Source organism: Drosophila miranda, unplaced genomic scaffold (assembly GCF_003369915.1).
Source record: "Drosophila miranda strain MSH22 unplaced genomic scaffold, D.miranda_PacBio2.1 Contig_AX1_pilon, whole genome shotgun sequence".
Taxonomy (NCBI): domain Eukaryota; kingdom Metazoa; phylum Arthropoda; class Insecta; order Diptera; family Drosophilidae; genus Drosophila; species Drosophila miranda.
This window is the reverse complement of record NW_022881665.1, coordinates 114,370-134,390: the sequence shown is the minus strand read 5'-3', so window position 1 is coordinate 134,390 and position 20,021 is coordinate 114,370. Positions and strand designations below refer to the sequence as shown.

The following is a 20,021-nucleotide window of genomic DNA, read 5'->3' as shown; positions in this document are numbered from 1 at the left end:
ACGAAATGTCTGGATCATTTGGCAATACAATACAAAGACAGACTACCAGTAGGATCAACAACATTAAAAACCGATTTCTATGTTGACGACTGTCTAACTGGAGCAAACACGATTCCAGAGGCAATTCATGTTCGACAAGAACTAAATAAAATATTGCTACCGTCCGGATTCAAATTGCGCAAGTGGTGCTCCAACAATGAGCAACTTCTCCAAGGAATCCCCAAAGAGGATACTGTAACCGATGTAAAACTAGGAGAGACACTAGAGCACTACAGCGTGAAAACTCTGGGTCTCATCTGGATGCCGAAGAAGGATACATTGTGTGGACGAACACAGAAAAGCCAGGCTACACGCATCACCAAACGGGTGGTATGTTCCGAACTGGCCCAAATCTTTGACCCACTAGGACTCTTTGCACCGGTGGTAGTAAAGGCAAAAATCTTCATGCAACAACTTTGGGAGCTCAAACTGGATTGGGATGACGAATTACCATTACAACACCAAACCGAATGGAAGGAATACCGGGACGACTACAAACATTGAACAAAATGCAAGTTCCCCGGCATATCTACGATGGTAAAACTCCAGTTACCCAAGAACTCCATACGTTTGTAGATGCATCAGAACGAGCATATGGCGCAGCTGTATATGTACGCGCTACATACAAAAACAACCAAGTGTCAGTAAGACTGCTCTCTTCGAAATCACGTGTGGCGCCGACAGCCAAACAATCGCTACCACGGTTAGAACTTTGTGCTGCAGTCCTCGGTGCCGAGCTCACAAACCTAGTACGACAGGATCTGCACATGGACATTAACACGGTTTCAGGATGGTGTTGGAGTGATTCCACCGTTGTGTTATCCTGGATAAACGCATCGTCATCAACATACCATACCTTTGTGGCAAATCGAATAGCCAAAATCCAGGCATTAACAAACCAGTCACAATGGCGTCACGTGTCATCGGCCAACAACGCAGCCGATGTCCTGTCGAGAGGAATCGCAGCGAGCAGACTGGCAGATCACAATCTGTGGTTATATGGACCATTATTCCTGCACGGATCTCGAGACAACTGGACGAAGGCACCCAACATAGAACCCAGCAATCTTGAGAGAAAAGTTAAGTGATCTTGCGGGAGCTACATGAGGAGAACATGCATTGTGGTGCTCAAGCATTAAGGGCAATCGCAAGACAACAATATTGGATTATCAATGACAAGACAATGGCTAGAAGCATCATCCACAGCTGTGTTAGATGCACCAAGGCTAGACCAAAGCTGATGCACCAGATCATGGGCAATCTCCCAGCACAACGAGTCACACAAGCACGCCCGTTTCTTAATGCAGGCGTCGACTACTGTGGACCAATCTCGATCCACCATAAGATCCGAGGGAAAAGACCAGGGAAAAGGCATACATCGCCGTGTTCTGCTGCTTTTCCACAAAGGCAGTACACCTGGAGCTGGTAAGCGACCTGACCACAGATGCATTCTTGGCCGCCCTGCGTCGATTCTTAAGCAGACGTGGGAAGTGCCAAACTATTCATTGCGACAATGCAACGAACTTTGTGGGTGCAAACAACCAGCTTAAAGAATTAGAAGACTCTATATTCAGCTCAAAGGCAAGTGCTCTGATCACGAATCATTGCAACAAAAAACAAGTGGATTTTAAATTCATTCCTCCCAGGGCTCCATCGTTTGGCGGCCTCTGGGAAGCGGCGGTAAAATCAGCAAAAAAGCTGTTGATAACAACCACCAACACAGCCTCATTGACATTTGAAGAACTAAACACAGTGATAATCGAAATTAAGGCAATTCTCAATTCTCGACCCATCACTCCAATGTCAAATGATCCCACTGATACAACAGCGCTCACCCCAGGACACTTCTTGATTGGTGAACCATTGACAACGCCTCCTGACGTCAATACTGATCAACAAGGAAGAACATTGGTCAAGCGCTGGGAATTGGTATCGCGCCTAAAGCATTCATTCTGGAAACAATGGTCTACAGAATACCTCCAAGAATTGCAAGCTCGGCATAAATGGAAGACCGCTTCACCAAACGTACCTGAAGGATTATTAGTTTTGGTTAAGGAAGACAACCTTCCTGTAATGAAGTGGCCAATGGGTCGCATCATTAAGACATATCCTGGACAGGACAACCACGTACGAGTGGTTGACGTTAAGACAGCATCTGGCGTATACAAGCGCCCTATCACTCGTCTAGCGCCGCTCTTTCCAGAAGATGTGGCAATCAAACGTTCCCACAACGTGATCAGTGACACCACGGAGATTGATGAGCCACCCACACAGCGAACAACAAAATTGTCACCTACATTAACATCAACAGATGGGCAACCTGACGTATACTGCGGGAAAAAACACTGTATTTAAAGTCTTTTTTTTATATCCGATCTTTCTCTATACCTCCAAAAAAAAAATTACCACGATACTTACACCTGAACTGCGATAAATTGTTTCAAGTTTCCTAATTCGTGCGTCAGCCGAAACAATAGAAATTTGGCCGACGGTACTCAGAAAACAGAAATATAATACATAAGACATTCCTAGAATCAATTTGAGACGTAAAATCTTCCAATTTGAATAATTTGAGAAGCATTGTATTTATTACTACAGTGGTTCAAATTTTATTAGCTTAGGTAAAAATACAAAAGAAATGTTTACTCCCAAACCGCAGGGTTCTAATAGTTAACATCCATGTTTTGTTTGTTGTTTTTTCTACACAAATGTTCGAATTGTTGAAATGATGCGTGGGCGATCGAGGATTACTTGTAATTTCTAAAAGTATACATTTATTTTTATTTATTAATAATTTCTTTCGATATTCGTGTACGAAAATATTTGAACAGATATAAACGTTAAACAGGGAACTAAAGTGGAATGCAAAACCAAACAAAAAAAAAAACGTTAAACAGTAAATACAAATTTGGACAGAAACTACGATTGTGGGAAAGAATTGGCGTGGGAACAGATGAATGGTTAGGTTGGGTTGGCTAAGGCGTTCGTGATTTAGCTTAAACTAACATTTTGCCTTAGAATGATAGTCCGCTGGTAGGTTGTGGAGATGGTGAACATCATCCAACAATTAAACAAACATCTTCTCCAGCATTTTTCTAAGTTTTTCTTGGGCATAGCGTATCTTTTGATATAATTCTTTGGACACACCGTTCTCCACGATGGTCGAGAAGCGATATGTGCGGAAGTTCTTCTCGTGATCCATGTATGTAATGGCACTCATACGCGGACAAAGAATGAGCTTCATGTGATCCGAAAAATTAAGCTGAAATCAGGAATAGTTTTGGTTAATTTCTATAAGTCGGGAGAGCATTTACTAAATTTGTGTAGCTACCTGTACGGAACCGTTGGTAAGATGCATGACCACAGCACACGTTGTGCGGAACCAGGAGTGCAAATGGGGCATACGCGATATCTGATCACTCTCAATGTTCACATTATTGGCTCCAGCCTTCACGAGATGCTCGATCATGTAACGCTTGAAGTAGGAAAGCAGCTTCATCTTTTTATCAAGTGTCTTGCAGTAATCGGTCGTAGTCATGTAGCTCTCCTTTCCGTCCTTGTCTATGAAGTGGACGTTGATCTGGTTCGGAAGCAGAATCAATTTGGTTGTGTCGTTGAACATAACGCCAATGCCCTCATCACAGAGCTGATAACCGAAGCCGTATTTTTCACTGTAGTCGACCCATTTGGATATCCAGAAGAGCGGCTGTGCTGCAGGATCGGTATTCTCATCCTCGAGATTGCCTTGCAGTATGCGCGGCTGTAAGCACGAGATGATTAATAATTATTTAACAGATACAATCACTGCAATGATTACAAACCTTGTTGTTGATCAGATTGGTGAGCTGCTGGTGCAAGCTCTCAATGTCGCTGCGGTAGTCTTCGTTGTGGCGGCACACCTGGGCCGAGGCAGTGATGGCGTCGTGCAAGTTGGTATTGAGGAATGTTGACTCCAGACGAGTATCATCCCTAATGCCGTTCATCTCCATCAGCGGCTTGCGATGAATGGAGTCTTCAATGGTGTCGTTGATGCCAATTCGCGGAGCCATAGTTAGGCAAGAGCTTGGCAAGAACGTTGGCACCTTCGAGCCCTTCAGGAAGTCGTAGTTCAGCAACTGGCCAATTGCTGGGCGGCTCTCAGGGTTCGGCTGGAGCATGGAGATCACCATATCAGCAGCAGGTTTTCTCAAGTAGCTTGGCACTCTGTACTCGCACTTCTTGATCTTTGAATAAGTGTCCTTCAGCGTTTTGGTCTCAAACGGGTGTTGGCCTACCAACAGAGTGTACATGACGCAGCCAATGGACCATATGTCCACTTCGAACGAATGCCCCTTTTTGGTGAGAATTTCCGGGGCAATGTAGTTTGGGGTGCCGCACAGAGTCTTCTTGCGTTCGCCCTCATATTCGATGCGAGTGGCTAGGCCAAAGTCGCCAATCTTCACGTGCAGCATATCGTTCAAGAACAGGTTTCCTAGCTTCAAGTCGCGATGGATAATGCGGTTGTCGTGCAGATACTTGACGCCTTGGATGATCTGGTAAATGTAGTAGCGGCACTCGAACTCCGTGATGCTTTTCCAGCGCTTGTGCAGCTCCATCATCGACTGAGTGGCAAAAAGGCGGGATCCATTAGTTCGGAAGAACGCATGCTATGCTGAATTTCCGGCGTACTTACCCGCTTCTTGCAAAGCTCCAGGACAATGTAAATGTTCTGGACATCCTCGAAATAGCTATGGAACTTCACTATGTTGGGATGATTGAGACTACGATGAATGGTAATCTCCTGAGCGGTCTTCTCCTTCTGGTTGTGCTTGATCATCAGCTTCTTTGATACGATTTTGCCGGCAAAAACATCGTCGGTCTCCACATCGATGATTTCGTAGCACTTGGCAAAGCCGCCCTGCACAAGCAATTGCAAAACATCTCATTATAGCCACAATTTTTTACTAAATAATTGTAAATTGAATGCGACGCGCCAAAAAAAAAAGAATGTACGTTTGCATGCATGTATGTGGCTGGGCCGTCACTTCTTTGACAACTCTACCAGGCACACACACGCACGCGTTCACACATAAAACAGTGGAAGGGTGCCAAAGGAAACTGAGGCGAAAATAGATGTAAGCCGCATGCTTGTATGTGTTGGTTTGCATGCCCTTGCATACATATGTGTATGCCCAGCGCTGTGAGGCTGCGCAGAGTTGTTAAAATGTGCATGAGGATTCCCTAGAACACAATGATCCACTTCTGGGGCAAGTCTTACCTTTCCAAAGAAGCGCATACGCTTATACGTCATGCGTTGATTGGAGTCGAAAAGACGATCCGGTATATCTGTGCTTTTATCCTCCGGTTTTGCGGCCATTTTGCTCTGATGTCCCTTTGCCTTGGCGTTCAATCGAAACACAAAAAACTTCCTCGCCTTCGCGTTGATGCAAAATCCGCTCTGTACACACCACGTCCAGTTAAATGCGTTCCCAAAGAAACAATTTAAGATTAATGCAAATGCCAAGACACAAATGATCACTCGCAGACTATGGCTATGCCCACCGACACCACTCACAATTCACAGTTCACGAAAAATAGCCACAAAGCGGAGAACGCGCCGAAACCGTTCGATTTAAATGCCAATGAAAATTAGTGGTGTGCGCTGTACATAAATCGAGCTATAATAAATTTTAGTAGATGAATTTTTATATACTTGTGAGACTGATAAGTCAACGCAACTACTTTTCTGAAATCAGAGCACTCTATTTCTCTATTCAGTTGCAGAAATATGCTTAAGTAATAGTTTATAATACCCGTCGGCATAACACAGTGGCACCGTGACACAGTGTTCTATTTAACATGTAATATAATACCTCACGACAACACACTGGCCACTGCAGTGAGTTCTGCTGACAATGCACTCTCTCCGCAGATGGCAAAGACAGCGGGGCAGTTGCTGACCATCAAAATATCGCAATTGCCCACCAGACACTAAAATTATCCATAATACACAAAACATATATTTTACAGACTCAGCACTTTTGTACCTTTTATCACCTATAAATAAGAATCAGTTTTATCAATAAAATCAGTATCAGAAACAGTACCATAACTGCCTGTCACTCATCTTCCATCGCAATTATCAGAGGCTGTCGCCGTGTCTTCAGACCCTCCCTTGCGCACCGTAGGATACCCACTCCGCAATCCAACTGGTTCAAGTTCTAGTTGCGACGACCAAACTGTAGACGGTTTATGTACCGTATGCAACCCAGCTTCCTACACACACACACACATTAACATTTGGTGACCCCGACCTTGGTCATCCTTTCAAACTGTCAGACAAGCTACAGTGAAAGGATTCGATCTGGACATCAGATTGAAGCAGTCAACAGGACATCTTCAATAAAAATTTGGCATCAGGCCATACACTTACGGTAGCATCTCCTACCAATAAGTATCACTTTGGCAAATCTGACATATTCAGGTTATCAGCCAACAGAAAAACAGCTATAGAATTCGATTACCACCAAGGTAATAAATTTTTGTTGTTCCGTGCGTTCCATAGATTGGAAACAGCACAAATCCCTCCATCCAACACATCACCTGTACTATTACCTTTCTGACCGACAACGGTTGCGATTCGGAGCGTATCCAGCTGCAAAGCAAATAAAACACTCCCAACGGGTCAGAAGTAATAAGTACAAACAGATAGAATGGATACACATATGGAGGCAGAAGCTGCCGCTACAATGGCAATGGATGTGCAGCAAGAGATTGGTGAGGAAATATCGAGGTGCATTCGGAAATTTAAAAAAGATTCCCAAGAACGAAAGCAAACGGCCTCTTATTTTCAAGCCAAAATATCAGCACTCGAAAATGCGTGGAATCGCTATAACAAAAACGACTCCAAACTTCGCGATACAGACAAAACGGATGAATACGTAAAATTCCGTGAAGACTTACGTACAACATGTAAGCAATACATTACGATTTTTACCGAATGCATGGATAAGCTATCACAGACGTCTAGTGCTCGTGGGGAACGTCAAATCGTCCCTAAAGAAAAGCATGAGAAACCTTCAGTAGGTCCCAAAGAAAGCGATCTGATCCAGCAGTCCTCGAAGGATTACAGCAAGCTGATTTCACTATGTCGCCGACAAAAGGCCATAGTAGAGTCCGTTAAACGCAATCTGAAACAACTTTCAGAGGCGGACGGACGCACATCAAGTGATTTGATAAAATCACTATGGACTCAAGCGCAGGAAGTCCACTTCACAATTCATGAGGAATACGAGGACCCAGTGGAAGGAGGATATGACATGGAATCCTACCTAACACTGGAAAGTAAGGTCCAAAGAGCATTGGCAAAATCAGCCACACCAAACACGGATAACGTGCAGCTTCCACGCATCAGCATCCCAAAGTTTGATGGGGATCTATTAAAGTGGACCCAGTTCTTCGATCTGTTCTCATGCATGGTGCATGAGACCAACATGCCTACGGTGAAAAAGATGTGGTATCTTAAAACCACCGTTACCGGCGAGGCAGAAAGATTGATTCGACATATCGATCTAAAGGAAGAAAATTATGAAGCCGCTTGGGAAATACTAGTTGACGCATACAACAATCCCAGAGATGTTTCGAACACGGTACTGAACCGCTTCCTCAATCACCAAACAATTAATGACGATCCCAAGTCATTAAAAGAGTTGTATATAACAACCATAGAATCCCTTGCATCACTAAAGGGATTGGGCATCAATATATCTACATGGGATCCGATATTGATTGCCACCCTTCAGCCCTGGGGGAGTCGTTGGAAACCGCAACAAAAAGATTCCTAGCGTTGGAGCGGCGAAGCTCACCAGAAACTTGGAAGAGTTATGTGGACTTCATGGAAGAGTATGAAGGACTAGGACATATGAAGGTGGTGCCAGCATCAAAAGTTCCCAAAAAGGCACTACTTCATTCCACATCATTGTGTACTCAAACCTGAAAGCACCACCACAAAGCTTCGGGTAGTATTCGATGCCTCATGCAAATCAACAAGCGGGAAATCTTTGAACGACATTCTGCAGGCTGGACCCACCGTTCAGAGCTAACTTATGTCCATTCTGCTACGATTTCGAATTCATAAGTACGTATTCACAGCGGACATAGAAAAGATGTACCGGCAAGTGTGGATGAACCCGGAGGATCAATTCTATCAGATGATAGTCTGGAGAAACAATCCATCCGAAGAGATCAGGTACTATCGCCTGAAAACAGTAACATATGGGACAACAGCTGCTCCGTTCCTAGCAACGAAATGTCTGGATCATTTGGCAATACAATACAAAGACAGACTACCAGTAGGATCAACAACATTAAAAACCGATTTCTATGTTGACGACTGTCTAACTGGAGCAAACACGATTCCAGAGGCAATTCATGTTCGACAAGAACTAAATAAGATATTGCTACCGTCCGGATTCAAATTGCGCAAGTGGTGCTCCAACAATGAGCAACTTCTCCAAGGAATCCCCAAAGAGGATTCTGTAACCGATGTAAAACTAGGAGAGACACTAGAGCACTACAGCGTGAAAACTCTGGGTCTCATCTGGATGTCGAAGAAGGATACATTGTGTGGACGAACACAGAAAAGCCAGGCTACACGCATCACCAAACGGGTGGTATGTTCCGAACTGGCCCAAATCTTTGACCCACTAGGACTCTTTGCACCGGTGGTAGTAAAGGCAAAAATCTTCATGCAACAACTTTGGGAGCTCAAACTGGATTGGGATGACGAATTACCATTACAACACCAAACCGAATGGAAAGAATACCGGGACGACTTACAAACATTGAACAAAATGCAAGTTCCCCGGCATATCTACGATGGTAAAACTCCAGTTACCCAAGAACTCCATACGTTTGTAGATGCATCAGAACGAGCATATGGCGCAGCTGTATATGTACGCGCTACATACAAAAACAACCAAGTGTCAGTAAGACTGCTCTGTTCGAAATCACGTGTGGCGCCGACAGCCAAACAATCGCTACCACGGTTAGAACTTTGTGCTGCAGTCCTCGGTGCCGAGCTCAAAAACCGAGTCCGACAGGGTCTGCACATGGACATTAACACGGTTTCAGGATGGTGTTGGAGTGATTCCACCGTTGTGTTATCCTGGATAAACGCATCGTCATCAACATACCATACCTTTGTGGCAAATCGAATAGCCAAAATCCAGGCATTAACAAACCAGTCACAATGGCGTCACGTGTCATCGGCCAACAACGCAGCCGATGTCCTGTCGAGAGGAATCGCAGCGAGCAGACTGGCAGATCACAATCTGTGGTTATATGGACCATTATTCCTGCACGGATCTCGAGACAACTGGACGAAGGCACCCAACATTGAACCCAGCAATCTTGAGAGAAAAGCTAAACATGTAAGCTTGCCACGCCCGCACTATAATCCTGCGAACCATACAACAAGTCGAGTTTACAGCAGAGTTAAAACAGTTCCAACGCTATAAGACTGTGGATAGAAAGAGCTCGATCATATCGTTATCTCCCTTCCTAGGAGACGATGAGCTCATCCGAGTTGGTGGTAGACTTGAAGAAGCTCTACTTCCATACAACGCAAAACACCCAGTTTTGCTGCCTTACAATGACCCAATCGTCAAAATGATCTTGCGGGAGCTACATGAGGAGAACATGCATTGTGGTGCTCAAGCATTAAGGGCAATCGCAAGACAACAATATTGGATTATCAATGACAAGACAATGGCTAGAAGCATCATCCACAGCTGTGTTAGATGCACCAAGGCTAGACCAAAGCTGATGCACCAGATCATGGGCAATCTCCCAGCACAACGAGTCACACAAGCACGCCCGTTTCTTAATGCAGGCGTCGACTACTGTGGACCAATCTCGATCCACCATAAGATCCGAGGGAAAAGACCAGGGAAAAGGCATACATCGCCGTGTTCTGCTGCTTTTCCACAAAGGCAGTACACCTGGAGCTGGTAAGCGACCTGACCACAGATGCATTCTTGGCCGCCCTGCGTCGATTCTTAAGCAGACGTGGGAAGTGCCAAACTATTCATTGCGACAATGCAACGAACTTTGTGGGTGCAAACAACCAGCTTAAAGAATTAGAAGTCTCTATATTCAGCTCAAAGGCAAGTGCTCTGATCACGAATCATTGCAACAAAAAACAAGTGGATTTTAAATTCATTCCTCCCAGGGCTCCATCGTTTGGCGGCCTCTGGGAAGCGGCGGTAAAATCAGCAAAAAAAGCTGTTGATAACAACCACCAACACAGCCTCATTGACATTTGAAGAACTAAACACAGTGATAATCGAAATTGAAGCAATTCTCAATTCTCGACCCATCACTCCAATGTCAAATGATCCCACTGATACAACAGCGCTCACCCCAGGACACTTCTTGATTGGTGAACCATTGACAACGCCTCCTGACGTCAATACTGATCAACAAGGAAGAACATTGGTCAAGCGCTGGGAATTGGTATCGCGCCTAAAGCATTCATTCTGGAAACAATGGTCTACAAAATACCTCAAAGAATTGCAAGCTCGGCATAAATGGAAGACCGCTTCACCAAACGTACCTGAAGGATTATTAGTTTTGGTTAAGGAAGACAACCTTCCTGTAATGAAGTGGCCAATGGGTCCCATCATTAAGACATATCCTGGACAGGACAACCACGTACGAGTGGTTGACGTTAAGACAGCATCTGGCGTATACAAGCGCCCTGTCACTCGTCTAGCGCCGCTCTTTCCAGAAGAAGTGGCAATCAAACGTTCCCACAACGTGATCAGTGACACCACGGAGATTGATGAGCCACCCACACAGCGAACAACAAAATTGTCACCAACATTAACATCAACAGATGGGCAACCTGACGTATACTACGGGAAAAAACACTGTATTTAAAGTATTTTTTTTATATCCGATCTTTCTCTATACCTCCAAAAAAAAAATTACCACGATACTTACACCTGAACTGCGATAAATTGTTTAAAGTTTCCTAATTCGTGCGTCAGCCGAAACAATAGAAATTTGGCCGACGGTACTCAGAAAACAGAAATATAATACATAAGACATTCCTAGAATCAATTTGAGACGTAAAATCTTCCAATTTGAATAATTTGAGAAGCATTGTATTTATTACTACAGTGGTTCAAATTTTATTAGCTTAGGTAAAAATACAAAAGAAATGTTTACTCCCAAACCGCAGGGTTCCAATAGTTAACATCCATGTTTTGTTTGTTGTTATACCCGATACTCAAAATGAGTATTGGGGTATATTAGATTTGTGGTAAAAGTGGATGTGTGTAACGTCCAGAAGGAATCGTTTCCGACCCCATAAAGTATATATATTCTGGATCAGCATCAATAGCCGAGTCGATTGAGCCCTGTCTGTCTGTCCGTCTGTCCGTCTGTCCGTCCGTCCGTCTGTCCGTCCCCTTCAGCGCCTAGTGCTCAAAGACTATAAGAGCTAGAGCAACGATGTTTTGGATCCAGACTTCTGTGATATGTCACTGCTACAAAAATATTTCAAAACTTCGCCCCACCCACTTCCGCCCCCACAAAGGATGAAAATCTGTGGCATCCACAATTTTAAAGATATGAAAAAACCAAAAACGTAGAATTGTAGAGAATGACCATATCTTTAAGACTGCAGAATCAGAATTGGATCGTATTATTATTATAGCCAGCATCAAGAAAACAAATTCATTTTTTCTCGCCCTGTCTCTCTCTAACACACACGTAGCATAGGCGGCTTTGCTTAGAGTAAAACATTAGCGCCTAGATCTCAGAGACTATAAAAGCTAGAGCAACCAAATTTGGTATCCACACTCCTAATATATCGGACCGAGACGAGTTTGTTTCAAAATTTCGCCACACCCCTTCCGCCCCCGCAAAGGACGAAAATCTGGGGATATTCAAAAATCTCAGAGACTATTAAGGCTAGAGTAACCAAATTTGTTATCCGCACTCCTGTTAGATCTTACTATAAAACGTGTATCTCAAAATTTCGCCTTACCCCCTTCCGCCCACACAAAGGACGAAAATCTGTTGCATCCACAATATTGCACATTCGAGAAAACTAAAAACGCAGAATCATAGATAATGACCATATCTATCAGATTGCTGAATCTGGATCAGATCGGATCATTTTTATACCCAAAAGGAACAAATCAATTTGCACTGGCTACGCAGCGCCCGACATCACGCTCAGACTGATTTTCTGTCTCTCTCGCACGCACTCTTTGTCGTGTCGTTCAATATTAGCGGCGTCTGCCGGAGGAGAGCCATACTGACTTAGTATCGGGTATAACCGTAGAGTTGCGGTGTCCGCAGCAACTCACAACGTTCCCCCTCGTTTTTTCTACACAAATGTTCGAATTGTTGAAATGATGCGTGGGCGATCGAGGATTACTTGTAATTTCTAAAAGTATACATTTATTTTTATTTATTAATAATTTCTTTCGATATTCGTGTACGAAAATATTTGAACAGATATAAACGTTAAACAGGGAACTAAAATGGAATGCAAAACCAAACAAAAAAAAAAACGTTAAACAGTAAATACAAATTTGGACAGAAACTACGATTGTGGGAAAGAATTGGCGTGGGAACAGATGAATGGTTAGGTTGGGTTGGCTAAGGCGTTCGTTATTTAGCTTAAACTAACATTTTGCCTTAGAATGATAGTCCGCTGGTAGGTTGTGGAGATGGTGAACATCATCCAACAATTAAACAAACATCTTCTCCAGCATTTTTCTAAGTTTTTCTTGGGCATAGCGTATCTTTTGATATAATTCTTTGGACACACCGTTCTCCACGATGGTCGAGAAGCGATATGTGCGGAAGTTCTTCTCGTGATCCATGTATGTAATGGCACTCATACGCGGACAAAGAATGAGCTTCATGTGATCCGAAAAATTAAGCTGAAATCAGGAATAGTTTTGGTTAATTTCTATAAGTCGGGAGAGCATTTACTAAATTTGTGTAGCTACCTGTACAGAACCGTTGGTAAGATGCATGACCACAGCACACGTTGTGCGGAACCAGGAGTGCAAATGGGGCATACGCGATATCTGATCACTCTCAATGTTCACATTATTGGCTCCAGCCTTCACGAGATGCTCGATCATGTAACGCTTGAAGTAGGAAAGCAGCTTCATCTTTTTATCAAGCGTCTTGCAGTAATCGGTCGTAGTCATGTAGCTCTCCTTTCCGTCCTTGTCTATGAAGTGGACGTTGATCTGGTTCGGAAGCAGAATCAATTTGGTTGTGTCGTTGAACATAACGCCAATGCCCTCATCACAGAGCTGATAACCGAAGCCGTATTTTTCACTGTAGTCGACCCATTTGGATATCCAGAAGAGCGGCTGTGCTGCAGGATCGGTATTCTCATCCTCGAGATTGCCTTGCAGTATGCGCGGCTGTAAGCACGAGATGATTAATAATTATTTAACAGATACAATCACTGCAATGATTACAAACCTTGTTGTTGATCAGATTGGTGAGCTGCTGGTGCAAGCTCTCAATGTCGCTGCGGTAGTCTTCGTTGTGGCGGCACACCTGGGCCGAGGCAGTGATGGCGTCGTGCAAGTTGGTCTTGAGGAATGTTGACTCCAGACGAGTATCATCCCTAATGCCGTTCATCTCCATCAGCGGCTTGCGATGAATGGAGTCTTCAATGGTGTCGTTGATGCCAATTCGCGGAGCCATAGTTAGGCAAGAGCTTGGCAAGAACGTTGGCACCTTCGAGCCCTTCAGGAAGTCGTAGTTCAGCAACTGGCCAATTGCTGGGCGGCTCTCAGGGTTCGGCTGGAGCATGGAGATCACCATATCAGCAGCAGGTTTTCTCAAGTAGCTTGGCACTCTGTACTCGCACTTCTTGATCTTTGAATAAGTGTCCTTCAGCGTTTTGGTCTCAAACGGGTGTTGGCCTACCAACAGAGTGTACATGACGCAGCCAATGGACCATATGTCCACTTCGAACGAATGCCCCTTTTTGGTGAGAATTTCTGGGGCAATGTAGTTTGGGGTGCCGCACAGAGTCTTCTTGCGTTCGCCCTCATATTCGATGCGAGTGGCTAGGCCAAAGTCGCCAATCTTCACGTGCAGCATATCGTTCAAGAACAGGTTTCCTAGCTTCAAGTCGCGATGGATAATGCGGTTGTCGTGCAGATACTTGACGCCTTGGATGATCTGGTAAATGTAGTAGCGGCACTCGAACTCCGTGATGCTTTTCCGGCGCTTGTGCAGCTCCATCATCGACTGAGTGGCAAAAAGGCGGGATCCATTAGTTCGGAAGAACGCATGCTATGCTGAATTTCCGGCGTACTTACCCGCTTCTTGCAAAGCTCCAGGACAATGTAAATGTTCTGGACATCCTCGAAATAGCTATGGAACTTCACTATGTTGGGATGATTGAGACTACGATGAATGGTAATCTCCTGAGCGGTCTTCTCCTTCAGGTTGTGCTTGATCATCAGCTTCTTTGATACGATTTTGCCGGCAAAAACATCGTCGGTCTCCACATCGATGATTTCGTAGCACTTGGCAAAGCCGCCCTGCACAAGCAATTGCAAAACATCTCATTATAGCCACAATTTTTTACTAAATAATTGTAAATTGAATGCGACGCGACAAAAAAAAAAGAATGTACGTTTGCATGCATGTATGTGGCTGGGCCGTCACTTCTTTGACAACTCTACCAGGCACACACACGCACGCGTTCACACATAAAACAGTGGAAGGGTGCCAAAGGAAACTGAGGCGAAAATAGATGTAAGCCGCATGCTTGTATGTGTTGGTTTGCATGCCCTTACATACATATGTGTATGCCCAGCGCTGTGAGGCTGCGCAGAGTTGTTAAAATGTGCATGAGGATTCCCTAGAACACAATGATCCACTTCTGGGGCAAGTCTTACCTTTCCAAAGAAGCGCATACGCTTATACGTCCTGCGTTGATTGGAGTCGAAGAGACGATCCGGTATATCTGTGCTTTTATCCTCCGGTTTTGCGGCCATTTTGCTCTGATGTCCCTTTGCCTTGGCGTTCACTCGAAACACAAAAAACTTCCTCGCCTTCGCGTTGATGCAAAATCCGCTCTGTACACACCACGTCCAGTTAAATGCGTTCCCAAAGAAACAATTTAAGATTAATGCAAATGCCAAGACACAAATGATCACTCGCAGACTATGCCTATGCCCACCGACACCACTCACAATTCACAGTTCACGAAAAATAGCCACAAAGCGGAGAACGCGCCGAAACCGTTCGATTTAAATGCCAATGAAAATTAGTGATGTGCGCTGTACATAAATCGAGCTATAATAAATTTTAGTAGATGAATTTTTATATACTTGTGAGACTGATAAGTCAACGCAACTACTTTTCTGAAATCAGAGCACTCTATTTCTCTATTCAGTTGCAGAAATATGCTTAAGTAATAGTTTATAATACCCGTCGGCATAACACAGTGGCACCGTGACACAGTGTTCTATTTAACATGTAATATAATACCTCACGACAACACACTGGCCACTGCAGTGAGTTCTGCTGACAATGCACTCTCTCCGCAGATGGCAAAGACAGCGGGGCAGTTGCTGACCATCAAAATATCGCAATTGCCCACCAGACACTAAAATTATTCATAATACACAAAACATATATTTTACAGACTCAGCACTTTTGTACCTTTTATCACCTATAAATAAGAATCAGTTTTATCAATAAAATCAGTATCAGAAACAGTACCATAACTGCCTGTCACTCATCTTCCATCGCAATCATCAGAGGCTGTCGCCGTGTCTTCAGACCCTCCCTTGCGCACCGTAGGATACCCACTCCGCAGTCCAACTGGTTCAAGTTCTAGTTGCGACGACCAAACTGTAGACGGTTTATGTACCGTATGCAACCCAGCAACCCACTGATACAACAGCGCTCACCCCAGGACACTTCTTGATTGGTGAACCATTGACAACGCCTCCTGACGTCAATACTGATCAACAAGGAAGAACATTGGTCAAGCGCTGGGAATTGGTATCGCGCCTAAGGCATTCATTCTGGAAACAATGGTCTACAGAATACCTCCAAGAATCGCAAGCTCGGCATAAATGGAAGACCGCTTCACCAAACGTACCTGAAGGATTATTAGTTTTGGTTAAGGAAGACAACCTTCCTGTAATGAAGTGGCCAATGGGTCGCATCATTAAGACATATCCTGGACAGGACAACCACGTACGAGTGGTTGACGTTAAGACAGCATCTGGCGTATACAAGCGCCCTATCACTCGTCTAGCGCCGCTCTTTCCAGAAGATGTGGCAATCAAACGTTCCCACAACGTGATCAGTGACACCACGGAGATTGAGGAGCCACCCACACAGCAAACAACAAAATTGTCACCTACATTAACATCAACAGATGGGCAACCTGACGTATACTGCGGGAAAAAACACTGTATTTAAAGTCTTTTTTTTATATCCGATCTTTCTCTATACCTCCAAAAAAAAAATTACCACGATACTTACACCTGAACTGCGATAAATTGTTTCAAGTTTCCTAATTCGTGCGTCAGCCGAAACCATAGAAATTTGGCCGACGGTACTCAGAAAACAGAAATATAATACCTAAGACATTCCTAGAATCAATTTGAGACGTAAAATCTTCCAATTTGAATAATTTGAGAAGCATTGTATTTATTACTACAGTGGTTCAAATTTTATTAGCTTAGGTAAAAATACAAAAGAAATGTTTACTCCCAAAACCGCAGGGTTCTAATAGTTAACATCCATGTTTTGTTTGCTGTTTTTTCTACACAAATGTTCGAATTGTTGAAATGATGCGTGGGCGATCGAGGATTACTTGTAATTTCTAAAAGTATACATTTATTTTTATTTATTAATAATTTCTTTCGATATTCGTGTACGAAAATATTTGAACAGATATAAACGTTAAACAGGGAACTAAAGTGGAATGCAAAACCAAACAAAAAAAAAAAACGTTAAACAGTAAATACAAATTTGGACAGAAACTACGGTTGTGGGAAAGAATTGGCGTGGGAACAGATGAATGGTTAGGTTGGGTTGGCTAAGGCGTTCGTTATTTAGCTTAAACTAACATTTTGCCTTAGAATGATAGTCCGCTGGTAGGTTGTGGAGATGGTGAACATCATCCAACAATTAAACAAACATCTTCTCCAGCATTTTTCTAAGTTTTTCTTGGGCATAGCGTATCTTTTGATATAAATCTTTGGACACACCGTTCTCCACGATGGTCGAGAAGCGATATGTGCGGAAGTTCTTCTCGTGATCCATGTATGTAATGGCACTCATACGCGGACAAAGAATGAGCTTCATGTGATCCGAAAAATTAAGCTGAAATCAGGAATAGTTTTGGTTAATTTCTATAAGTCGGGAGAGCATTTACTAAATTTGTGTAGCTACCTGTACGGAACCGTTGGTAAGATGCATGACCACAGCACACGTTGTGCGGAACCAGGAGTGCAAATGGGGCATACGCGATATCTGATCACTCTCAATGTTCACATTATTGGCTCCAGCCTTCACGAGATGCTCGATCATGTAACGCTTGAAGTAGGAAAGCAGCTTCATCTTTTTATCAAGCGTCTTGCAGTAATCGGTCGTAGTCATGTAGCTCTCCTTTCCGTCCTTGTCTATGAAGTGGACGTTGATCTGGTTCGGAAGCAGAATCAATTTGGTTGTGTCGTTGAACATAACGCCAATGCCCTCATCACAGAGCTGATAACCGAAGCCGTATTTTTCACTGTAGTCGACCCATTTGGATATCCAGAAGAGCGGCTGTGCTGCAGGATCGGTATTCTCATCCTCGAGATTGCCTTGCAGTATGCGCGGCTGTAAGCACGAGATGATTAATAATTATTTAACAGATACAATCACTGCAATGATTACAAACCTTGTTGTTGATCAGATTGGTGAGCTGCTGGTGCAAGCTCTCAATGTCGCTGCGGTAGTCTTCGTTGTGGCGGCACACCTGGGCCGAGGCAGTGATGGCGTCGTGCAAGTTGGTATTGAGGAATGTTGACTCCAGACGAGTATCATCCCTAATGCCGTTCATCTCCATCAGCGGCTTGCGATGAATGGAGTCTTCAATGGTGTCGTTGATGCCAATTCGCGGAGCCATAGTTAGGCAAGAGCTTGGCAAGAACGTTGGCACCTTCGAGCCCTTCAGGAAGTCGTAGTTCAGCAACTGGCCAATTGCTGGGCGGCTCTCAGGGTTCGGCTGGAGCATGGAGATCACCATATCAGCAGCAGGTTTTCTCAAGTAGCTTGGCACTCTGTACTCGCACTTCTTGATCTTTGAATAAGTGTCCTTCAGCGTTTTGGTCTCAAACGGGGGTTGGCCTACCAACAGAGTGTACATGACGCAGCCAATGGACCATATGTCCACTTCGAAAGAATGCCCCTTTTTGGTGAGAATTTCTGGGCAATGTAGGTTGGGGTGCCGCACAGAGTCTTCTTGCGTTCGCCCTCATATTCGATGCGAGTGGCTAGGCCAAAGTCGCCAATCTTCACGTGCAGCATATCGTTCAAGAACAGGTTTCCTAGCTTCAAGTCGCGATGGATAATGCGGTTGTCGTGCAGATACTTGACGCCTTGGATGATCTGGTAAATGTAGTAGCGGCACTCGAACTCCGTGATGCTTTTCCGGCGCTTGTGCAGCTCCATCATCGACTGAGTGGCAAAAAGGCGGGATCCATTAGTTCGGAAGAACGCATGCTATGCTGAATTTCCGGCGTACTTACCCGCTTCTTGCAAAGCTCCAGGACAATGTAAATGTTCTGGACATCCTCGAAATAGCTATGGAACTTCACTATGTTGGGATGATTGAGACTACGATGAATGGTAATCTCCTGAGCGGTCTTCTCCTTCTGGTTGTGCTTGATCATCAGCTTCTTTGATACGATTTTGCCGGCAAAAACATCGTCGGTCTCCACATCGATGATTTCGTAGCACTTGGCAAAGCCGCCCTACACAAGCAATTGCAAAACATCTCATTATAGCCACAATTTTTTACTAAATAATTGTAAATTGAATGCGACGCGCCAAAAAAAAAAGAATGTACGTTTGCATGCATGTATGTGGCTGGGCCGTCACTTCTTTGACAACTCTACCAGGCACACACACGCATAAAACAGTGGAAGGGTGCCAAAGGAAACTGCGGCGAAAATAGATGTAAGCCGCATGCTTGTATGTGTTGGTTTGCATGCCCTTACATACATATGTGTATGCCCAGCGCTGTGAGGCTGCGCAGAGTTGTTAAAATGTGCATGAGGATTCCCTAGAACACAATGATCCACTTCTGGGGCAAGTCTTACCTTTCCAAAGAAGCGCATACGCTTATACGTCCTGCGTTGATTGGAGTCGAAGAGACGATCCGGTATATCTGTGCTTTTATCCTCTGGTTTTGCGGCCATTTTGCTCTGATGTCCCTTTGCCTTGGCGTTCACTCGAAACACAAAAAACTTCCTCGCCTTCGCGTTGATGCAAAATCCGCTCTGTACACACCACGTCCAGTTAAATGCGTTCCCAAAGAAACAATTTAAGATTAATGCAAATGCCAAGACACAAATGATCACTCGCAGACTATGCCTATGCCCACCGACACCACTCACAATTCACAGTTCACGAAAAATAGCCACAAAGCGGAGAACGCGCCGAAACCGTTCGATTTAAATGCCAATGAAAATTAGTGATGTGCGCTGTACATAAATCGAGCTATAATAAATTTTAGTAGATGAATTTTTATATACTTGTGAGACTGATAAGTCAACGCAACTACTTTTCTGAAATCAGAGCACTCTATTTCTCTATTCAGTTGCAGAAATATGCTTAAGTAATAGTTTATAATACCCGTCGGCATAACACAGTGGCACCGTGACACAATGTTCTATTTAACATGTAATATAATACCTCACGACAACACACTGGCC

General features: G+C 44.0%; 2 protein-coding genes and 1 pseudogene across 3 annotated transcripts; all 3 read right to left on the bottom strand.

Moving 5' to 3' along the window:
* Positions 1–2,786: 2,786 nt before the first annotated feature.
* Positions 2,787–5,674, bottom strand: LOC117195291 (serine/threonine-protein kinase polo-like). The gene is made up of 5 exons (XM_033399899.1): positions 5,297–5,674; positions 4,712–4,936; positions 3,861–4,640; positions 3,371–3,799; positions 2,787–3,301 (listed from the first exon to the last, which is right to left on the bottom strand). Exons 1-5 carry the CDS (start codon positions 5,393–5,395, stop codon positions 3,107–3,109), a joined length of 1,728 nt encoding a protein of 575 aa, XP_033255790.1. The 5' UTR covers positions 5,396–5,674; the 3' UTR covers positions 2,787–3,106.
* Positions 5,675–12,747: 7,073 nt separating this feature from the next.
* LOC117195266 (serine/threonine-protein kinase polo-like) lies at positions 12,748–15,383 on the bottom strand. 2 transcript variants are annotated; one of them, XM_033399885.1, is made up of 5 exons: positions 14,976–15,263; positions 14,391–14,615; positions 13,540–14,319; positions 13,050–13,478; positions 12,748–12,980 (listed from the first exon to the last, which is right to left on the bottom strand). In XM_033399885.1, the coding sequence occupies exons 1-5, from the start codon at positions 15,072–15,074 to the stop codon at positions 12,786–12,788; spliced, it is 1,728 nt and encodes a 575-aa protein (XP_033255776.1). In that variant the 5' UTR covers positions 15,075–15,263; the 3' UTR covers positions 12,748–12,785. The 2 variants fall into 2 exon arrangements, with proteins under 2 accessions (XP_033255776.1, XP_033255775.1); XM_033399884.1 differs by lacking the exon at positions 12,748–12,980 and adding an exon at positions 15,273–15,383 and having other exon boundaries at positions 13,017–13,478; positions 14,976–15,155.
* Positions 15,384–17,191: 1,808 nt separating this feature from the next.
* Positions 17,192–19,813, bottom strand: LOC117195264 (annotated as a pseudogene).
* Between the last annotated feature and the right edge of the window lie 208 nt (positions 19,814–20,021).

Bases quoted from the DNA above. Each gene is read 5' to 3' on its own strand.
- LOC117195291 (XM_033399899.1), bottom strand. From the start codon at position 5,395: ATGGCCGCAAAACCGGAGGATAAAAGCACAGATATACCGGATCGTCTT. The intron at 3,800-3,860 runs GTTTGTAATCAT...TCGTGCTTACAG, and splicing joins CCAATCTGATCAACAACAAG to CCGCGCATACTGCAAGGCAA. The intron at 3,302-3,370 runs GTAGCTACACAA...TCCTGATTTCAG, and splicing joins TTACCAACGGTTCCGTACAG to CTTAATTTTTCGGATCACAT.
- LOC117195266 (XM_033399885.1), bottom strand. From the start codon at position 15,074: ATGGCCGCAAAACCGGAGGATAAAAGCACAGATATACCGGATCGTCTC. The intron at 14,616-14,975 runs GTAAGACTTGCC...TTGCTTGTGCAG, and splicing joins GTATGCGCTTCTTTGGAAAG to GGCGGCTTTGCCAAGTGCTA. The intron at 12,981-13,049 runs GTAGCTACACAA...TCCTGATTTCAG, and splicing joins TTACCAACGGTTCTGTACAG to CTTAATTTTTCGGATCACAT.